Raw genomic sequence first — 20,570 nt, forward strand, 5'->3', positions numbered from 1 at the left:
GGTAGCATTCTCTGAAATGCTTCCAGTTCCATGTGCAGGGCCAGTTAGACAGGCAGAACTGCAGGGTCTCAATGTGTGGATGAGACGATGGTGTAGGGAGGAAGGGTTTAGATTTATTAGGACCTGGGGAAACTTTTGGGAAAGGGGGAGCCTATACAGAAAGAATGGGTTCCACCTTAACCAAAATAGAACCAGATTCCTGGCACTTACAATTAAAAAGGTCATAGAGCATTTTTAAAACTAAGGGGTGGGGGAAAGCCGACAGGTGCGGAAGAGCACATGGTTTGGACAGATACATCCCTTAGGGGAGGATCTATTAATGGAAATTCTCTACCTCCTAGTAAGGAGGAGAGGATGGAAAATGATAAAATTCAGGTAGGATCTGATGAGAAACAGTCTAACGAAAAAGAGTCCCATTCAATTACATCATGTAATGGCAGACAGCTAAAAAGTGGCAAGTTTTTTAAATGCATATATGCAAATGCTAGAAGTCTAAATAATAAGATGGGTGAACTAGAGTGCCTCATATTAAATGAAAATATTGATATAATAGGCATCACAGAAACTTGGTGGAATGAGGATAATCAATGGGATACAGTAATACCAGGGTACAAAATATATCGGAAGTACAGAACAGGTTGTGCTGGTGGAGGAGTGGCACTATATGTGAAAGAAAGCATAGAATCAAATGAAGTAAAAATCTTAAGTGAACTAAACTGTACCATAGAATCTCTATGGATAGTAATTCCATGTTCTAATAATAGGAATTTAGCAGTAGGGATATATTACTGACCACCTGACTAGGATGGTGATAGTGACTGTGAAATGCTCAGGGAGATTAGAGAGGCTATAAAAATAAAAAAATAATAATGGGGGATTTCAACTATCCCTGTATTGACTGGGAACATGTCACCTCAGGATGGGATGCAGAGATAAAGTTTCCTGACACCTTAATTGACTGCTTCTTGGAGCAGCTAGTCCTGGAACCCACAAGAGGAGAGGCAATTCTTGATTTAGTCCTAAGTGCAGCAGAGGATCTTGTCCAAGAGTTTAAAATAGCTGGATCGCTTGGGAATAGTAACCATAATATAATTAAATTTAATATCCCTGTGGCAGGGAAAACACTATAATGGCACAACATTTAATTTCAGAAAGGTGACTACGCAAGGAAGTTATGAAACAGAAATTAAAAGGTACTGTGCCAAAAGTGAAATCCCTACAAGCTGCATGGAAATTTTTTAAAGACTCCATAATAGAGGCTCAACTTAAATGTATACCCCAAATTAAAAAACATAATAAGAGAACCAAAAAAGTGCCACCCCATGGCTAAACAACAAAGTAAAAGAAGCAGTGTGAGACAAAAAGGCATCCTTTAAAAAGTGGAAGTTAAATTCTTAGTGAGGAAAAGAGAAAGGAGCATAAACTCTGGCAAATGAAATGTAAAAATATAATTAGGAAGGCCAAAAAAGAATTTGAAGAACAACTAGCCAAAAACTCAAAAAGTAATAGCAAAATTTTTTTTAAGTACATGAGAAGCAGGAAGTCTGCTTAACAACCAGTGGGGCCACTGGACGATTGAGTGGCTAAAGGAGAACTCAAGGAAGATAAGGCCATTGTGGAGAAACTAATTGAATTCTTTGCATCACTCTTCATGGCTGAGGATATGAGGGAGATTCGCAAACCTGAGCCATTCTTTTTAGGGGACAAATCTGAGAAAATGTCCCAGATTGAGGTGTCATTAGAGGAGGTTTTGGAACAAATTGATAAACTAAACAATAAGTCACCAGGATTAGATGGTATTCACCCAAGAGTTCTGAAGGAACTCAAATGTGAAATTGCAGAACTACTAACAGTAGTTTGTAACCTATCATTTAAATCAGCTTCTATACCAAATGACTGGAGGATAGGTAATGTGACTCCAATTTTTAAAAAGGGCTCCAGAGGTGATCCTGGCAATTACAGACCAGTAAGCCTGACTTCAGTACTGGGCAAATTGGTTGAAACTATAGTAAAGAACAAAATTGTCAGACATATAGATGAACATAATTTGTTGGGGGAAAGTCAACATGGTTTTTGTAGAGGAAAATCATGGCTCAGCAATCTACTAGAATTTGAGGGGGTCAAGAAGCATGTGGACACGGGGGATGCAGTGGATATAGTGTACTTAGATTTTCAGAAAGCCTTTGACAAGGTCCCTCACCAAAGGCTCTTAAGCAAAGAAAGCGATCATGGGAGAAGAGGAAAGGTCCTCTCATGGATTGGTAGCTGGTTAAAAGATAGGAAACAAAGGGTAGGAATAAATGGTCAGTTTTCAGAATGGAGAGAGGTAAATAGTGGTGTCTTCCAGGGGTCTGTACTGGGACCAGGCCTATTCAACGTATTCATAAATGATGTGGAAAAAGGGGTGAACAGTGAGGTGGCAAAATTTGAAGATGATACAAAACTACTCAATATAGTTAGGTCCCATGGAGACTGCAAAGAGCTACAAAAGGATCTCACAAAACTGGGTGACTGGGCAACAAAATGGCAGATGAATGCAAAGTAATGCACATTGGAAAGCATAATCGCCACTATACATATAAAATGATGGGGTCTAAACTAGCTGTTACCACTTACGAAAGAGATCTTGGAGTCATTGTGGATAGTTCTCTGAAAACATCCACTCAATTTGCAGCAGCAGTAAAAAAAAAGAACAGAATGTTGGGAATCATTAGGAAAGGGATTGATAATAAGACAGAAAATATCATATTGCCTCTATATAAATCCATGGTATGCCCACATCTCGAATATTGCGTGCAGATGTGGTCGCCCGATCTCAAAAAATATATATTGGAATTGGAAAAGGTTCAGAAAAGGGCAACAAAAATTATTAGGGGTATGGAACGGTTGCCATAGGCGGAGAGATTAGTAAGACTGGGACTTTTCAGCTTGGAAAAGAGACGACTAAGGGGGGATATGATTGAGGTCTATAAAATCATGACTGGTTTGGAGAAAGTAAATAAGGAAGTATTATTTACTCCTTCTCATAACAGAAGAACTAGGGGTCACCCAACAGGAAGCATTTCTTCACACAATGCACAGTCAACCTGTGGAACTCTTTGCCAGAGGATGTTGTGAAGGCAAGGACTATAACAGGGTTAAAAAAAGATAAGTTCATGGAGGATAGGTCCATCAGGGGCTATTAGCCAGGATGGGCAGGGATGGTGTCCCTAGCCTCTGTTTGGCAGAAGCTGGGAATGGGCGATAGAGAGTAGATCACTTGATGATTACCTGTTCTGTTCATTCCCTCTGGGGCACCTGGCATTGGCCACTGTCGGAAGACGGGATACTGGGCTAGATGGACCTTTGGTCTGACCCAGTATGGCTGTTCTTATGAAGATTTTGCAGTAAGAATTGTGGAAGTTAGGGAAAAGAACTCGGAGATCATCTTACCATGTGATTCTTACCTTTGTGGGAAATGAAGCTCTATTTATTGTTTCTTATATAGCACAGGAGGGGTGTACATTGCACTTCCAAATAGATAAAGATGAAGTTTGTGTCCTGAATATTGATAGCTTAAAATCTGAGGGCCTGATTGTCCCCTTTCCTGGAAGAAGACCCACTATGGAGGTTGTTCCTCAGTTGTTCCATCAGGGTGCTGAGTTGCCCCCTCCTCACCTCTCTGGGCTTCTGCAGCTGGCTTAGAGAGCCTATCAAGTAGCAGGGCTTCAGAAATGTAATCGTGTTTGATTGCGCTACGGGTCCTCCTTGATCTGTGCTGGGCTCAGGAGATAGACATGCATGTCTGCTCAGTTTGCTCACTCCTCCTCTTGCCCCCTCCTATCTTGCGAATGCTCAGATTGATGAGGAGCCCACCGGGAGGTCCAGGGAATAAAAGGGATCCTGCTGCAAAGGTGGCTGAACTCCCTTTCTGTGAAAGTTGGGCAGAGATGAGCATGAATATGACCTTGATGTACTAATTTCAGAGGTGTGATCAGGACCCATGTTAGAATAGGAACAACAGGAAGAGATGACAATGCACTGAATTCAGGGAGATGTTGTTGTGGCAGGTGAAGACTAAGAGTGAGCATAAGGGAATGTGGGAGGCTAGTATCTTGAGTATTACATGGTAGGCTTCTATCTTGTGGGAGGAGTTGCAAAATTTTCAAGAGAATATGAGCTTGTACTTGGAAAAAGTCTAAGCATGGAAGGTTAGAATGAGAGGGCAGAGGAGATGGATATAAGCTCAGAAGTCAAGAGGAACAAATTCACATGGAGTTTTAAGTGGAGGGATAACTTTTAATTCTGATTGGAGATGGATAGGAAGCCAGTGATGGTGCTACAGGAGTTTTGGTCTTGTTTCCTTGAGCGTGAGAGCAGTCTAGCTTTTGCGTTCTGGTCTCTGACTTTGAGAGAGTAGAGGTCTCAGAGAGCCATAAAAGTGCAATAGATGAGGTATAAAACGATTAAAAGAATAGACACTTTAGCAGAGGTAGAGCCCTTATCCAACTTATCCCCTGCCTCTGGAATGTAGCTGGAGGTGCAAAAACTAATAGGCTGTATGATGCATGATCTTCTCAGGCTGATTATTAAATGTACAGGCCTCATGTAGAGCTAATACATAGCAGAAATGTTGTATTGCAGTAATTACTTGGTGTTAGGGTTTCTCTCACTTTCATTTCAATGTCACATTGTGAGAAATAGCCATTGTGTCCTAATAAATGCAATTTTCAGAACATTTTGGTCTTAAGCTTTTTTCCCCTCCTCAAAAAGATGTCTTTGTAGAGCAGGGGTCTCAAACACACGGCCCGCCAGGTTATTTTCTGCAGCCCGTGAGCTCCCCATGGCACCCCCACCCCTCCCAGTATTTACCTAGAGCAGCTCCAGCCTGGGGCGCACTGGGGGCAGGGTGGGCTCCCTGCCTGCCTTCTCTGCCCCCGCGTGGCTCCGGGAAGCAGCTGGGACCTGGGGGAGGGGGGAACAGGGGGCTGCGGTTCTCCATTCCTGGCCAATGGGAGCTTCGGGGGAGGTACCTGGAGGAGTGGCCAGGGCAACACACAGACCCCTGTTCCCCCCTCCCCCAGGTCCCAGCCACTTCCCAGAGTGGCACGGGGCAGGCAGGCTGGGAGCCCCCCCTGCCTTCGGTGCCCACCGGGCCGGACCCACGCCCCGAATCCTTCCTGCAGCCAAACCCTCTGCCCTGAGCCCCCTGCTGCACCCCACCCCCCTCCTGCACCCCGACCCCCTGCCCTAAGCCCCCTGCCTCACCCCTCCTGTACCCCAACCCCCTGCCCTGAGCCGCCTGCTCCACCCTGCACCCTGACCTCTTGCCCCATCCTGCACCCCGACCCCCTGCACCTGAGCCTCCTGACGCACCCTGCACCCCTCCTACATCCCCTGGGGGAAGAAGGGGGTGGAGTTGGTGTGGGGATTTCAGGGAAGGGGTTGGAATTGGGGAAGGGGCAGGGTGGGAAGAGGCGGGGGAGGGTTGGGTCCTCACAGAAGGGGTGGAGTGGGGGTGGAAGTGGGGCGGCCCTTGGACTAATGTACTAGTCCTCATGTGGCCTCATGGTCATTTGAGTTTGAGACCCCTGTTGTAAAGCATGTGGAAAAGTTCTCAGCAAAGTACATGAGTAATTCCCTGCATATCAGGATGAGAATTCACTGCTTACTATATGCTTCAGTGATGCTAAAAGAACTTATTTTGGTTTCTTAGGCATTCAGCAAAGCTTGGGACACAGTTGGCTGATCTCCACCTTCACAACCAGAAACTTGGAGAGAAGTTGAAGAAAGAGGGGAATACTGTTGGTAGAGTACATAGTTGTCTGTAAATTTAATGACCTTAAGCTAGTTAACAGATAACCTGTAAAACAGGCAGTTGCTAAAATTATTTTGTTATTTCAGGAACATCTATTTGGCTCCAATAACACTGCCATGCAAATAAACTTGGAACACATTTTTTTTAGTATTTGAAGCAAGATTCAAAAATAGCAAAAAGCTCTTTATCTCTTTCGTGGGCAAAATATTTCTTAGACTTGCTATCCCCACTATTTATTCCAGATCGTTACCTACAAAAGCTTTGTTTCAAAGGAGAGATATCATCAGATGATGTGATTAAGATTAAAATTTAAACATTTTCGATCATGTCCTAAAGTTAACTGAAGGCAGTTTAATAAAGATACCGCAGTATAAGCTGTCTGCTACCAGCAAACTACTGTATCTCCATCTGATCTAAAGCCTACCTACACTGAACATGTTTACAATCTTTGTAATCAGTCTTTTTATTTTTTTGGTTTGCAAGGTAAAAGTGAGGGGCAAACAGACATCCAGTTTGTGGATCGATTTGGCTTCCATACAGTCACCTGTTGTGGCTATCTCCCACAAGTAGGTTCTGCTTAAGTCTTGGAACTTATTTAACCTATTGACACTTCTGTTGTTTTATGTTCTTAGGAATTTAAATGTAACACTTTAAGACTTTGCTGCACATTTTTCTAATTGTGGAAGAGCAAATGCTTCGATTGTAGGAGATGAGTTTTTGCTTTGGTTTGGAAAACATAAAGGGGCAAGATTATTTTGGATGTAGCTCCATTGATTTCAGTGGAGTTACACGAGGAATTAATATGTTCTAGATAGCTTGGAAAGCAACAGCCCAAGACAGGGTTTGGAGCTACACTGGGTAACTGTGATCTCTCTGCTGTTGCTTTTATTCAGTGAAATGAGATTTTAAATAAGACTTGAACCTTTCCTGAACACTGGCTAAAATAGACAACTGAAATAGTAACACCTTGCACTAGACAGACATCAAGACACAAATTGTTTTATTTCCTAAAAGACTATATTTAAAAAATGCTGCCCTGTGTTATGCTATGTGTCCAATGCCTAACCTCTAATCCTGCTTTTCCAGGTGAATGACTGGCAGAATGACTGGGTGAGTTTCTATGCCAGACAGCGAATCCAGCCCCAGATGGATATGATTGAAAAGAATTCAGGAGACAGGGAGGCAAGAGAACTTTGGGCACAGCTTCAGGTAGAAGAGCTCCCTGTGATTCTTAATTTATTGATAGCTAGGTGGGGTTAGTTGTTTTTTCTTTTAATAAAGAAATTAGGTCCAACCTTCTGTTGGCATGTTCTAGGATTTTGTGAGAAGGGAACATATATACCCAAAGACTCTACAACACCCTTTATGTGGAGGTAGAATGGCTTCATGCAGTGCTCCCCAATGCTATACTCTAAAGCAAATCCTTATAGGCTAGTCCTTTGGGTAGTGCTTTGCATTGCCAGTCCAGAGATCTTAGTTCAAGTTCATATCTCCTATTCTCTGGAATGGGAGTGGTACATGCTCACTACCTGAAACACATGTAGGGGAATGCCATGGGTTACTCAACAGCATCACCATTTCACGTATGGGTTGCATTCATCTTTTTGAGTGGATGCTCTTTTAGTTATTTTCTCACTATTTTGTGGAACATGACATAAGAACAGCCATACTGGGTCAGTTCAAAGGTCCATCTAATCCAGTATCCTGTCTTCCGACAGTAGGCAATGCCAGGTGCCCCAGAGGGAATGAACAGAACAGGGAATCATCAAGTGATCCATACCCTGTCACCCATTCCCAACTTCTGGCAAACAGAGGGTAGGGACACCATCCTCTACTCATGGATAATAGGTTTCTTACCCCTTCTTCCAGTGGAACAGTATCTTTGAATTTGTTTGCAAATGGCTAAATTTGGAGTACTAAGTGAATGTTTAACTTTGGACTTTTTATAACACGGAAAAGTGATTACGACACATACTGAAGTTAGGAAGAAGTGACAAAAATGCAAGATGAAATCTCTAACAGAGACATTCCCCTGTATTGCAGGCTTGGGGATGGGATATACGATTGGATGACTATGGTCTTCAACCACTAATATCTATGATTCAGTAAAAGTAGAATCCACGTTGATCCCCCTCTGAAGTTTTTTATTTTAAATGTCAAAAGGTGCCACTCTGTTTTGACTGGCAGTTAACCAGCTAATTTTTAAGAATGTTGAATTCATATTTCATAACCTTTATGTGTGTGCATGCTACTCTGATGATTTCAACATCTGCTGTCTGAAGTAACACTCACCCTAGCATTCCTCATCTTGAGGCATCTCACTGGTAACTCTTGCTTTCTTTTCCCTTCCCAGCTGAAGATACCCAGTTTGTTCTGTGACATGGAGATTGTTCCTGCTCTCCTTCATGGGGATCTGTGGGGAGGAAATGTAGCTGAGGATGACTCTGGGCCCATTATTTTTGACCCTGCTTCCTTCTATGGTCATTCAGAATATGAACTTGCGATAGCTGGGATGTTTGGTGGCTTCAGCAACTCTTTTTACTCTGCTTACCACAGTAAAATTCCCAAAGCTCCAGGGTTTGAGAAACGACTTAAACTCTACCAGCTTTTCCACTATATGAACCACTGGAACCATTTTGGATCAGGGTACAGAGGGTCTTCTCTAAACATCATGAGAAACCTGGTAAAATGACTTCATCCTCAAGCAGAGTATCTCGTGCCCCCTCCCCCCCCACTTAGGAAAACCCACACTTCTTGGTGAGGCAACTACAATAATATTAAAACAGATACTTAACCCTCTCCCTCTTTGCACGCTAAAGATATAGAATCGGAGAGTCCTGCTGAATCCCAACTGTGGCATTTTCCATCCCTTTAAGATATAATCACTTGTTGCAGGAATAATTTGTTAGTTTGCTATCCAAGGAGGTGCTAATTCCAGAGTTACATGAAAGAACTTGCAGGGTCAGGGTAGTGTTGAACAATTCTGTTTTGGCAGATTGAATCAGAGAAAAAAACTTGAGTGTAAATGACTTGGAAGAGGTCCTCTGATAGAGACCAACTGTGCCACATATTGCTAAATGTTTGCACTTGAACATTGACTCAAAAATCAACACAAAAAGCTTGGTGAAATGGAAGGATGGCCTTTCCTCACATACCAATGCAAATGGCTGAAGGAGTTGCTCATTGGGACTTTTCCTTCTGGTTGCTTGTTCAGCCAAATTCTTTTCAGCCATGCATTTCTAGGTACAGGTACCAAAGCAATAGCATGTTAACATGAAATCCTGAAAGGAATAAAAAGTGATCAGAACAATTTTAATATGGTTCAAATGGGTGGAGTCCTCTGCCCATCCTGTTACATAGCACTGTGTCCAGACTTCTCAAATGTTTCATGTTTTGTGTGACGCCATGTGTTTGGGCTTTGTTGGCACATTCCCAGGCAGTCCCGTATCTGCTAGTCAACCAGCTTCTGGCTAGAGCCTATTCACAGCTGATACCATCCTGCTTTTTGAATGGAGCTGTTGTCTGATAGGGTTTCCTTTCCCGCTGGATGTCTTCAGGCAGGGCTGGCTGCATGTACGTTCCTCGGGGGAGATACTGCTGGCTGGCACACACAACTGACGATCATTTTTGTGGTTGCCACATAATTTGACCATTAGTTCAGTACCATCAGATCAGTGGGTGGTTTCCATGTAAGTTGTCCAGAATTCACACTGCAGGAGCCAGGATGTGTCTTTTTGTATTTCCGAGAGCCCCACTAGCTGCACTACTTAGCTGTTGGCACTAGGCATTCAAGACCAAGGGAAGTCAAAATTGGACTGTGGATGCATGTAAGAGCACCTCACCACTTAATACCTGTGTCACTAAAATTTCTTCAAAGAATTAATGCAGGAAAACATTAGGTTGCAGGATAGTAGCTGTTCCCTGTGTGCTTGCAGGACAGTAAAACTAAAACAATAGCTCTGCTGTCTAGCTGTGGGCTTCTAGTGATGTTTCGACAAAAGGACACCAGGTAGGTGAGAGAGATGCATGATTCCGTACATGCATGTTAAGCATATGGGAGTGATTTTTATTTAACTAAAATGTTTTTCACTGGATTTAAGTTGGTACTCTGATCTGCTGAATTTCTCTGACCGCTGGTTTTGCAGTGAGTACTGATATGAATTTTGGTGACTACCATTAGAATATTTCGCCTCCCCCTAATCCTAGTAGTAGTTTCACTGGCTATTAATTGTTGGCTGAAAAAAAACCCCAAACCTTGCTTGGCAGCAAAGGTTTTTCCTCATCTCCTACTGTTTAAATAAAATGTTAGTTTCCTAATTGATTATTGTTGTCTGTCTCTTGTCTGTATGAATAGCTTTCAGCTTACTTTCACAACTGGGAAGCTGTTCTAAACTGCTGGAGAATAGGAAGGTCCTATATCCTTCCCAATAAAAACCCGGTGTGATGGTTCTTGGGGCACCCAGGACAGTGACTTATTGTGTTACCTCCTTCCACCAGCATTGAGGTAGTCTTGCATTTGCCAAGGTGGGTGTCAGCTTCCTAACACCACCAGCTCTATCATTCAGGCCCTTTCCTGTGGGCCTTGCGTTGCAGGTTGGCAAGAAGCACACCCCAGTCTCTGAGTTTCTTTGAAGTGTTCCCTTGTGCTATGCAGTCCCTGACACTGGTTACTCACAAAAATCACAGATCCTCTGCCCCCAAAGGTGCAGTGTACCCCAGCTTTACATTATACACTGTTCCTGTATAGTGCACCACACTTGTAATAACACACAAAGAGGTTTATTTACGATAGAGATACTGCTAGAAACAAGAGGGAATGATGGAAACACATTGTTACAATACAAAACAAAAGAATAAAACGTGAACCTGGGTCTGTACTTACTGTTAAACCCCCATTCCTATCGAATAAAGTAGATTCTGTACCTCTACTCCCAGTTCAGTCTGTTACAGAACTGGCTGGCTTCATGGCAGCCAGGATCCAATTTTTCACATGAACATCCCTGCTTCTCAAGATGTGTCTCAATAAAAGGATCAAGAGTGCCTCCCCCCCCACCCCCTCCTCCATGTACTGAAAGAGGCTTTTGTCTTTATTCATAGGCAAGGTGATTGTTGGTTATAGTTTTTCTTTTTTTACCCCCAAGTAGTTTTGATTGTTTGCGGTTGTCTTTGAGGGTTTTCCATTTAAAATCTTGGGATGGAGCAAAGCTAGAAAGTTGGTTCTGGCTACCCAGGGTAGGGTGACAACTCCTTCCTGCTTGAATGGGCCATCACAGAGACATTATTCCCTGGTGACTAACTTTTATTTCAAGTCCATAAAGCATACTTTCAGTATATTATTACTCTATTATTACCTGTACATAGATTTCACAACGATTATGAATCTTGACATGCTGGGAGCTTTCTGTGGATATCTTACACATTACTCTTTGTGGATAAATATCCTGCAAGATGCGGTTGGTGTAGTGAGTTTGTCAGGTCTGAGGTGGTATTTTCACAGAATGGGACCCTTTGCCAAGGATTCTGTGTCACACCCAGATCCTGCTTTCTTACTCAAGGACAAAACTCCCATTGACTTCAGTTGGAGCTGAAGTAAGCTCAAAGACAGCATATTTGTGGAGTCTGTCACTGAATAAATTAACCTAGATACAGTGTAGCTGCGGGAGTGCCTGTCCATGTTGCCAGACGTGCAAGTGACATTGCCCTGTTTGTTTCTAAGGGGGTGATGTTGTCAATTTATTACTCCAGCTGGCTTACAAGATCCACCCAAACTTAATGGTTGCTTCCTGGGTAGCGGTGGGGGCAGTAATGATGATTGTTAGGCAGTGGCCAATGTGGCTGGAGCCCTCAGTGTTCACTTCCAGACTCTCATGTTAAGGGTCATATTATTTCTGGGTGTTGTCTGGACTCCACTGCAATGCATTTCTAACCTGAGCACTGTTTAACTGTTCATTTTGTTTACAAATCTCTTCAGTAAATTGGGACTTTAAAAAAAAAAAAAAAAGTGTCTCAAACTGATAGCCTGCAACCAGAAGATCAACTCTGATCCGAAAACAATGACAGATTTTGGATCAGTCACTTTCCAGAGCAATAAATCCCTCTAGAGATGGTAGCTCTCCCACACGCAACAGAATGTTAGAAAAAATGATTATACTGTGTGCGGGCACTGAACAAAGATTGCAAATAGAAATAACCATGTTGAAAGCAATAACAATTTTCTAGCATTTGGTTAACTTTTTTAATCGACATTCTGTTATAATTAAGGACCACAGTCTGTTATACAAGAATATACATGACATGCAAAGTGGCATCAGGCTCTGCAGTACCACCAGTCTTTGGGTGCAGTGCTTCCTTCACCCAATAAGTGACCGCAGAGTCTCAAAGGGTGGCTAGGGTCTCTTCTGGAGAGAGGCAGCCAGTGGATTTTCTTAGGAATTGCTATATCCTATAAGGTAAAAAAGTGTTAAGCGTTATCAGATATTTTCTTCCCCAATGTGTAATTCTACATTACTGTTTTATGACTGTCCTCTCTCTTGCCCTCTCTTACTACCCCCCCCCCATGCTCCTAAGTTCTCCTATCTCCCTCCTACATGCCTGATCAATGTCCTGTTCCCTGTATGCTCCACCCATGTTTCCCTCAGCCTTTCTGTAGTCTGACACTCGGGAGCCTGGCTCATTTTGCCTGTACCCTCACTCTGGTAAAGGCAAAATGGTACTACACCCCGACTTCTGGGGCTCCTGTTTCTAATCAGTTCCCTTGCCTACTTTGCTGAGCAGCTGGAGGCAGAAAATCAGTTGAGATGTATGAATGTTGCTCTTTATACTGGTACACTTTAAAATAACTCTCTTATCTTTTTGCATCCACTCTTCATCATTTTTATTTATTTATTTATTTATTTTTAAAGTAGAAGTCGCTTCTTAGCAAGGTCACCACCCCCACAGAATCAGCATTTCTATGACAAGTCATCTTGGAAATTCAATAAGAAAAGCTTTTATTTTTTTAAAAAGAACTCCAAGTAAATTTTCAAAAAAACAAAATTTAAAATGAACTTTTTGAATGAAACTTCCTAGAACAATTCCACCCTGGGGTGAGATGCAATCTGCACAATTGCAGAAAGATTAGCTTCTCTGGGAGGAAGTTATGGTGGAGGAATGAAGACTGGGCTTATAAAGGGGAGCTGGTTTCAACCATTAATGTGAACCAGTTATTGAACCTTCATAGTAAGACCAAGAGCCTGAATATCAAGTAAAACATTTCCTGTCTGGAAACAAATTTAAAAGGAGGGTGTGTTAGGCAGGAACAGACTGAAAAAATTAATAATGAGGAGTTTTATTATTTATTTATAATGGGGTAACATGTAAGACCCCCCAGTCAAGGACAGGACCCCAGTTTGCTAGATGCTGTACAAAGACACAAAACAAATCCCCCAAAGAGTTTATAATGTAAGTACATGATGAGACACCAGGTGGATACAGATAAACTGATGGTGAAGTGCAAGAAATAAATGAGATGCTAATTTAAAAAGTTATCATGAATCTGTGGTTAATGCATTCTCTGACTGCTTTTAATGCTGTTTAATACCCAATTCCCATGTGCATAATGATTAGTGTAGCAAAAAGTATACAGCTGCTGTAAATGAGCATGCACCCTATCTTCAGTTTAACATAGTTACTAAAAAAAGAGAAAACACTTCCAGGACCTGCCAAGTCTGGCTAACAAACAATCGTCTGGGCCTCCAGGATTACGTGCTCCTCAGGTTACAGACTGCTATCCCTTCGTGTTAATAACTGCAAAAAGGGTGAAATGTGTTCTGCGGACTACAGCTGTGATGGTGGAGTATATATATATCTATACATAAGGTGTCTTAAAAATAGGCCTATGGTTTTGAATGTCGGCTGAGATGCCCATTACTGACGTGTCCACATTGTGGAGTCATGCAGGGACCCTGGCAAACAGATGCATGAAAAGCTTGTGGGCAGTGGGATGGCTTTTAACTGTATATATTAGTGACAGAATCATAGAAATATAAGGCTAGAAGAGACCTCAAGAGGTGATCAAGTCCAGCCTCTGTACTGAGGTAGGATCAAGTAAACCTAGACCATCCCTGACAGGTGTTTTTTTTCCAACTTGCTCTTAAAAACTTCCAATGATGGGGATTTCACAGCCTCCTTGGGAAGTCTATTCCAGAATATAACTACCGTTAGATTTAGAATGTTTTTTATAGTTTCTGTTTTAGGGTGGGATTTTCAAGAACAGCATTGGCCTCACTCTATTCCAATCAAAGTCAAAAGTAGAGAAAAGTCAGTGTTGAGTGTGTTTGAAAGTCCTGCCTATAATATCATGACTCCCTAAGCCTAGGACTACACCTCTCTTGGTCACTGACCTGTGGACTCATCTTTGTCCCTGGTTTTCAGTTTGATCTTTTCACTCATATAGACCTCACCCACCATCACAGTTGCAAAATCTGCCTGGGGATGTAGATTTTTGCAGTTCCATGCTACTTTTCTTCATGTCCTTCATCTCTACTATTTGGGTTTCAGAATGGATCTCACTCAGTGATCTTGTTGGACACTGGTGGTTCTCACAGAAATAAGCAAGACTGGTTAAATCCAATATTCATGAGCTGGTCTGCCAGATGCTTTTCATGAGAGGAGGTAAAAAAACCCTTTTCTTCATGACACCAGTCTGCCTGTATCCTGCCACCAGAATAACTTCTTTTTATTCTTTTACAAAACAAAAATATAGTCTCTTACACTCAAGAGAGTTACCATGTTCTTGGTTTAAATCTTCCATCTCTGAGCAGGTCCCAAATTATATGCTGAGCTATAGCCTGCACATCATCAGTGAAGTCCAGGGGGTTTACAGGATTAAAGGAGTGCTGATTTATTTGGCCCCTGAAAACTTAGATGAATAATTGTAAAGGCTTTCCAGGACAAGCCTGGATTTTATAATGAGAAATTGTTGTCCCATGGCTCACACTGTTCTTAGTAGTGTGTTGATGGCTAGTCCGCTTTCCTTTGGTTCTAGAGATCTTTGTTATTCCCAGGAAGAAAAATGCATCCCTCTCAAATAGAAAGTAGAGGGGCCTCTGCATTCTTTCGGAGTGGCCTTGAGACTTCTGTGGAGATAAAATCTTTTTGCAAACATTTCTAGAGCTGTCATTGCAATTAGAGCTGGCTAGTGGACAACAGTTCTGTTTTGTGACTACTTTCAAGGCTTTGAAATTTGTTGTTTTGCATTGCAATGCAAATAAAACCTTTCAACAGTTTTTGCAAAACAATTGTTGAAAGATCAAAAAGTTCAGCTTTTTTATTTGGGTCTCTCTGTGGAGTCAGAGCGCCCTGGACCTCAAAATCCGTCCCATCAAAATTTATATTTCTCCATGAAAATTTCAGCTTTGATGAAATGACATATTTTGATGAAAACCTGTTTAGTTGGAAATTTTCTGTCCAGCCCTCATTGTAACTAAGTAGAGGTTGCTAGAGGTCAAAACCAGATTTCTAACTATGATCTCACAACCTGTTTTACTAAGATTACAGTACATACCTAATCTTCTGCTCCTTGATAGGGCAAAAATGTCTTCAAATCAAACTGGCAGGTTTTTTATTTACTTCAACTAGGCAAATGTTGCAATGAAAATGGCTCTGCTGGATGCAAATGAAAATAATGAACATGAAAGACAGCTGGAAGAGTTTATTTTGGGCCTGTCATTTGAGCTTTGTTTTGGGAATAGAGCAAATTAGACAAACCCTGGATACCACAGTGAAAAAGGATCTGTGCAAACTCCAGCTGGTGGGGAGAGTATCAGTTCTTGAAACATATCAACTTGTAGCAGTACTTTGTACATAGAAGTGGCTGAAAATAGAGAACAAAATATGCTTTCCTCCATGCCACACATTCTTGTATAAAATCTATTCTCCATTCCCAAAGACACCAAATCATCAGAGGAAAGTATCTGTTGCTTATCCTGCTGAAATACATTACTTGGTAGTGTGACATTTAATTTCTTGCAATTCAAACAGTAGCCATTCCTCTCCAATCAAGTGATTAATTTTCTTTTATTGTCCTAGTTTATGCAGGTGACTGGAAGATACTGTAGACTTGAAGACTGGGTTGTTTTCCTGGCTTCTCTGACCTACAAAACCAAATGGAAATCAGAAACCCTTTCTTGGCACGGGCTCCTTTTTAAATATAAACACAGACTATACATCCAGAGCAGTAGAAGTTTCAAGTTTTGGTGGCCTAGAAATTTTTTTTTTTTTTTAATGACAAGCATGGAGGATTTGGGGCAAATCTGTTTATGCTACAACTACCCCTGTCTACAATACAAGTTCATAGTGATAGGGCATATCAGACCTGAAATGTGTTTTGTAAGTGGTTTAATGACTTGGATGTGTCCTGAGTTTCCTCTTACTCTTGCATCTACAGACTTGAATGGAATTACATCTGACTTTCACTGGTGTGAGATCAGAATCAGGCCCTATATCATTACCCATCACAACCATGATAATATTCTTTATTTGTTTCTTACAGTGGATTGTGTTCTGCCACCCTTACACTGAGTAGTGCCTTACTCCCCAGTGGGATTGCCTGACAATTAAAGTATTACTCAACCTGAATAAGGGCAGCAGAATTTGGCCCTGAATTTGCTGCTTATTAGTGATAAATTAGTGTAGTAATTTTCTTAACCAGAGAGGAGAAATAACATAGTGAAAATCTACAGTATATATATCTAAATGCAAAGCAACACTTATGAATTTCAAAAGCAGCCTTTAAGGAAAATATACTTTCTATATAAACAAGTTACATTTTATGTTTTAAAGGGTCATTCAGCAATCTTCACATCATTATTAATATTCAGTGCAGCCATTTGCTTGCTAACATTAAGTGACGGCCACTAGAGGGTGTTACTACAGTTGCTGTTTGCTGTTCTGTCGAGAGATGGCCTATTCTGCTCTCATTTATTCCGGTGCAACTCCATTTGCAGCAGCTTCAGCTGGGCCCAGAGTTTGCAGTTTGATCTTGAGAAGTGCTGTGCCTCTGCTTTATCTCATAATTGTAATTATATTTTAATTAATTAATCATACATCTTAATAAAAGAAAAAAGTCACCCATGCATTTAGAGGTATAAGTGAACAATATGGTATTCATCTATAATGTACAGTGCAGAAAATACTTCCCACATCCACTCAGCAACCTTAAGAATATATCTCATGTATATCTTAGCTATACGTAAAATAAAATCGCCTTGTTCTGTGACCTTGTAAGCCATATCAAAATCACCCTAACCCGCAAGGTTACTTTGTGTTTGTTTTTCCAGCAACACTGAGGAGACACTATATATCACGGTATATGAGATTATGACATATGAAAAATTAATTACATTGACCTGGTTTAGCTCTTTGGAAAATGTATTTTCATATTTCTACTGAGCTTTTATTCCATTGCAACATCACTGCTGTTACAGGCACTTACTCCTTGTTGTCAGAATTAATCCATTGGCAGAAATGGTCACCAGCACAAACCAATATTTTTCTCAATATGATAAGAAACGTAGTTCAGTGAAATCATCCCCAAGAGTGCTGCTTCAGCTTCAGCTTGAATGGTTGTAACCAATACCATTGAAAATAAGTGTACTTTTGGACAGCAGCCCATGTCCCTGGGCTTTGCAGTCACTGAAACTGCTCCCTTTTGTGAGGGATCTTTGCCCCTTTGCCATAGCATGCCAATTTTGGCTTTATGCATCTAGCCATATGCCTCGTTCCTCTAACCTGATTACCATATGCTTATGAGGCATAATACTTACTTGTTTGAGGGTGGGGGGAACTAAACTACTTAAGTTGAAGGCATTACATCTGAGCTGAGCCAAATATAAGAGACAAAGCGTTTTAAGTTCTATTCAAGTTCTTACATTGCCCTCACTACCACACTCAGCACATATATATACCACATGCCTAATAGCAAATTAAAACCTACAGCACTGTGGCCTCTCCAGATCTCAAACAAGCTAGTGTGTTTTAGTCTGTCATTGTATGTGTATACTATACAATAATAACCCATCTTACCTGGCCTTTGTTTATAAATGCCAAACAAAATGAAAATGTAAATACATGTTGGGAGGGAGGGGTGGTTTGCTTGCTTGCTGCTTGGGTTTTTTGAAGTAAAAGGGGTCTGTATCACTGTAATGAATGTCATTCTTACGGTAGAAAGGCCTTTTTAAAGAGGAAGGTTCTGGAGTGTTTTCCTAAAGCTGGTCTGACTCTGGATTCACATAATCTCTTCAGGGAGTTTGTTCCATAGCCAGATCCTCTGAGTGAGACTGCCTTTCCCCAGGTCTCATGCACTTAGTCCTGGACTTTGTGAACTGCTGATGCTTTGCTATTTCAGTGTCTCTAACTTCCAGGTACATGGACAAGTTGCATCCTGGTGCAGCCACTGGAATGTCCCTTCTACATCCCTTTTGAACTCCCAATATGTAGAAAAATATTGCCATGTTCCACTGTACTACAAACAACAATAAAGGGGTTAAAGGAATGTGCTGTAATATACCTTGAGACTTTTCCCCTTCTCCACATTGTCTGTCTCAGTTCTTTGCCTGGAATAATGAACAGCTGGTATACATAGCTCCTGGCTGCTCTGACTGATGGATGCATGGCCCTTCTGGATCACTTCTCAGGGAATTGCTGGCAAGCTTTTTTCCTCCGCTTGCTCAATACAAGCAGGTTGCTTGGTGATTGATCATGAAGCATCATACTTTGCAGAGCAATCTTTAGATTTCTGTCTCTCAGGTAAGCTGAATGATATGATGTAACATCACATGTGTGTATCATAAACTGACCTTCAAGCTACTGAATAAAGCCAAGGCTCACCACCCTCCTTACTGCTCAGTTTTCTGTTCACTGCCAGTTAGAACATCATAGGCAACAGCAATAGGAGACAAACAGAACTACAGAACTTGCAGGGGGAAAAAACAGCTTGTACCTACCTGCAGCTAACTCCACTCCAATCTATGGTAGCATAATCCAGAGGATAGACTCTGAGCTTGGGCGTCTAGAAATGCTCCAATAAATAACCCCTTCTCTCAGCTCCTTACTGCTCTCCTTTAATTCCCCCCTCATATTTCATTGTTTATATTTTAGCCTTTGTGATCTGACCATGGTGCTGAACTGCTGATGGGACAGGGCTGGGTTTACTCCAAGGTGGTTATTTTCAGGCACTTTTGTTATTAAAAATCCATCTGGGACATTTCTGAGTTGGTTTGTTTCCAGTGTATTAAATCAGGATGATTTAAACATGTTGATTTAAAAAAACAACACAACTTGATCATAGGTTGTGAAGCCTTTCACCTCTAGGTCATCCATTCAATTCCAGCCCAGGTCAATAGTAAATACCATTTCAGGGATGTTCTATAACCTATGTGAAATAATTGGATTATCTCAGTCAAGTTCTAAGTGGATAGAGGTCCACAGCACAAAAAGACACCACAATTGGCAGCAATTGGCAACCTTGTTAGAAATCTCACCAAAGCAGCCAAGGACTATTTGGACTGTAGAAATGGAAAGTGAAGTCCAGGGCAGGATTCAGGAACGGTCATTGCAGTCTGGGTGAAATGTGCCCTGCTGCATCCTTTGCTATGTCTATTCAGTGGGTAGAGAGAGGATTTAAGACTCCAGGCTTGACAATCAGGCACTTTTCACTGGCACCATTCGACAAGTGTCCTCAACTAGTTCCCTTATTTTCCCCTATAACCACTCCTATTCCTGCCATTTTTTTAGTGGTCCCAAAATACTCACTTGGTTTCCATATCATTGTGGTCCCTCTCCTCTTGTAAGGGAAAGGCCATAGTTGCTCCAGTGGTGGAGCCTTCTTCAGGGTCTCCACACACTCCTGGTAATCAAATAGACTGGCCCTCCACTAGCCACACATCACAGCCATGTGATTTTTTAAATGCCCAAAAGGAACAGTCCAGGATCCAGGGGAATGAAAAACAAACTGTTAAATTTTGTTGGTCTGAAAGTACCAACATCTTTTAGAATAAAACCACTGATGTGATCTCAGTACTAGCATCCTGCACTGAACAATTTCATTCTAGTAAACAGGAATTGTTGACCCTGTTGGATGTTGGTCAGCATCATAAAACCACTCCATAATTTGGAACAATTAATTTCTACTGTCCGTTTCTGCTCAGGTGAGGCCCAGTACTGAAATATCAGGGATTGCTGTCCCTCAAGATGGAAATGTGTTGTCAGAGCTTTGTGGAGACCCAGGATCTGGAATAGCTACAGAGGTTGCAACTTTTAACATTGAGATTTATTAGCAGAGCTATGTTGAGGTCCAGCACTGGCATAGCAGAGGATAACATCTCTCACTCAGTATTGAAAGTTCTCACCTTGATGCCAACCTCCATCACCCCCTTGTTACATTTTCAAAAGAACCTTTGCGTTTTCTCCCATGGTGCCCCTCGTGATTGGGAGGAGCTCCCTCTAAACGTCCGTAAAGTTACCTCATTATCCTCCTTCAAATCACTCTTTAACATTCTCCTTCACTGTAATGCCTAAAAAAAACAACTAGCAATGATTAGGCTCCTGGTATGCTGAGACCACTGCTTATCATACTATCCAATATTGTCTTATTGTTCACATGTACTGTCCTGTCAACCTGTCTGTATCCATCTGTTGTCTCTTGTCTTATACTTAGATTGTAAGCTCTTTGGGGGTAGGGACTTTTTGTTCTTTCTTTGTACAACACATACCACAATGGGCCATGACTTGGGGC

At 41.6% G+C, this 20,570-nt stretch overlaps 1 protein-coding gene across 2 annotated transcripts in view; it reads left to right on the top strand.

The window, feature by feature from the left end:
- FN3KRP (fructosamine 3 kinase related protein) overlaps positions 1-18,639 on the top strand; it is a 28,074-nt gene extending 9,435 nt beyond the window's left edge. The window contains exons 3-6 of one of the 2 annotated variants that reach the window (XM_073310320.2): positions 5,696-5,787; positions 6,281-6,363; positions 6,884-7,006; positions 15,866-18,639. In XM_073310320.2, coding sequence (XP_073166421.1) covers positions 5,696-5,787; positions 6,281-6,363; positions 6,884-7,006; positions 15,866-16,357 — 790 coding nt within the window. In that variant the 3' untranslated portion in view covers positions 16,358-18,639. Of the gene's footprint in view, positions 1-5,695; positions 5,788-6,280; positions 6,364-6,883; positions 7,007-8,150; positions 10,120-15,865 lie in introns of those variants that run through there. The other variant, XM_073310321.2, reaches the window with a different exon arrangement.
- Positions 18,640-20,570: the final 1,931 nt, after the last annotated feature.

This window comes from Lepidochelys kempii, chromosome 14 (genome assembly GCF_965140285.1).
Source record: "Lepidochelys kempii isolate rLepKem1 chromosome 14, rLepKem1.hap1, whole genome shotgun sequence".
NCBI lineage: Eukaryota > Metazoa > Chordata > Testudines > Cheloniidae > Lepidochelys > Lepidochelys kempii.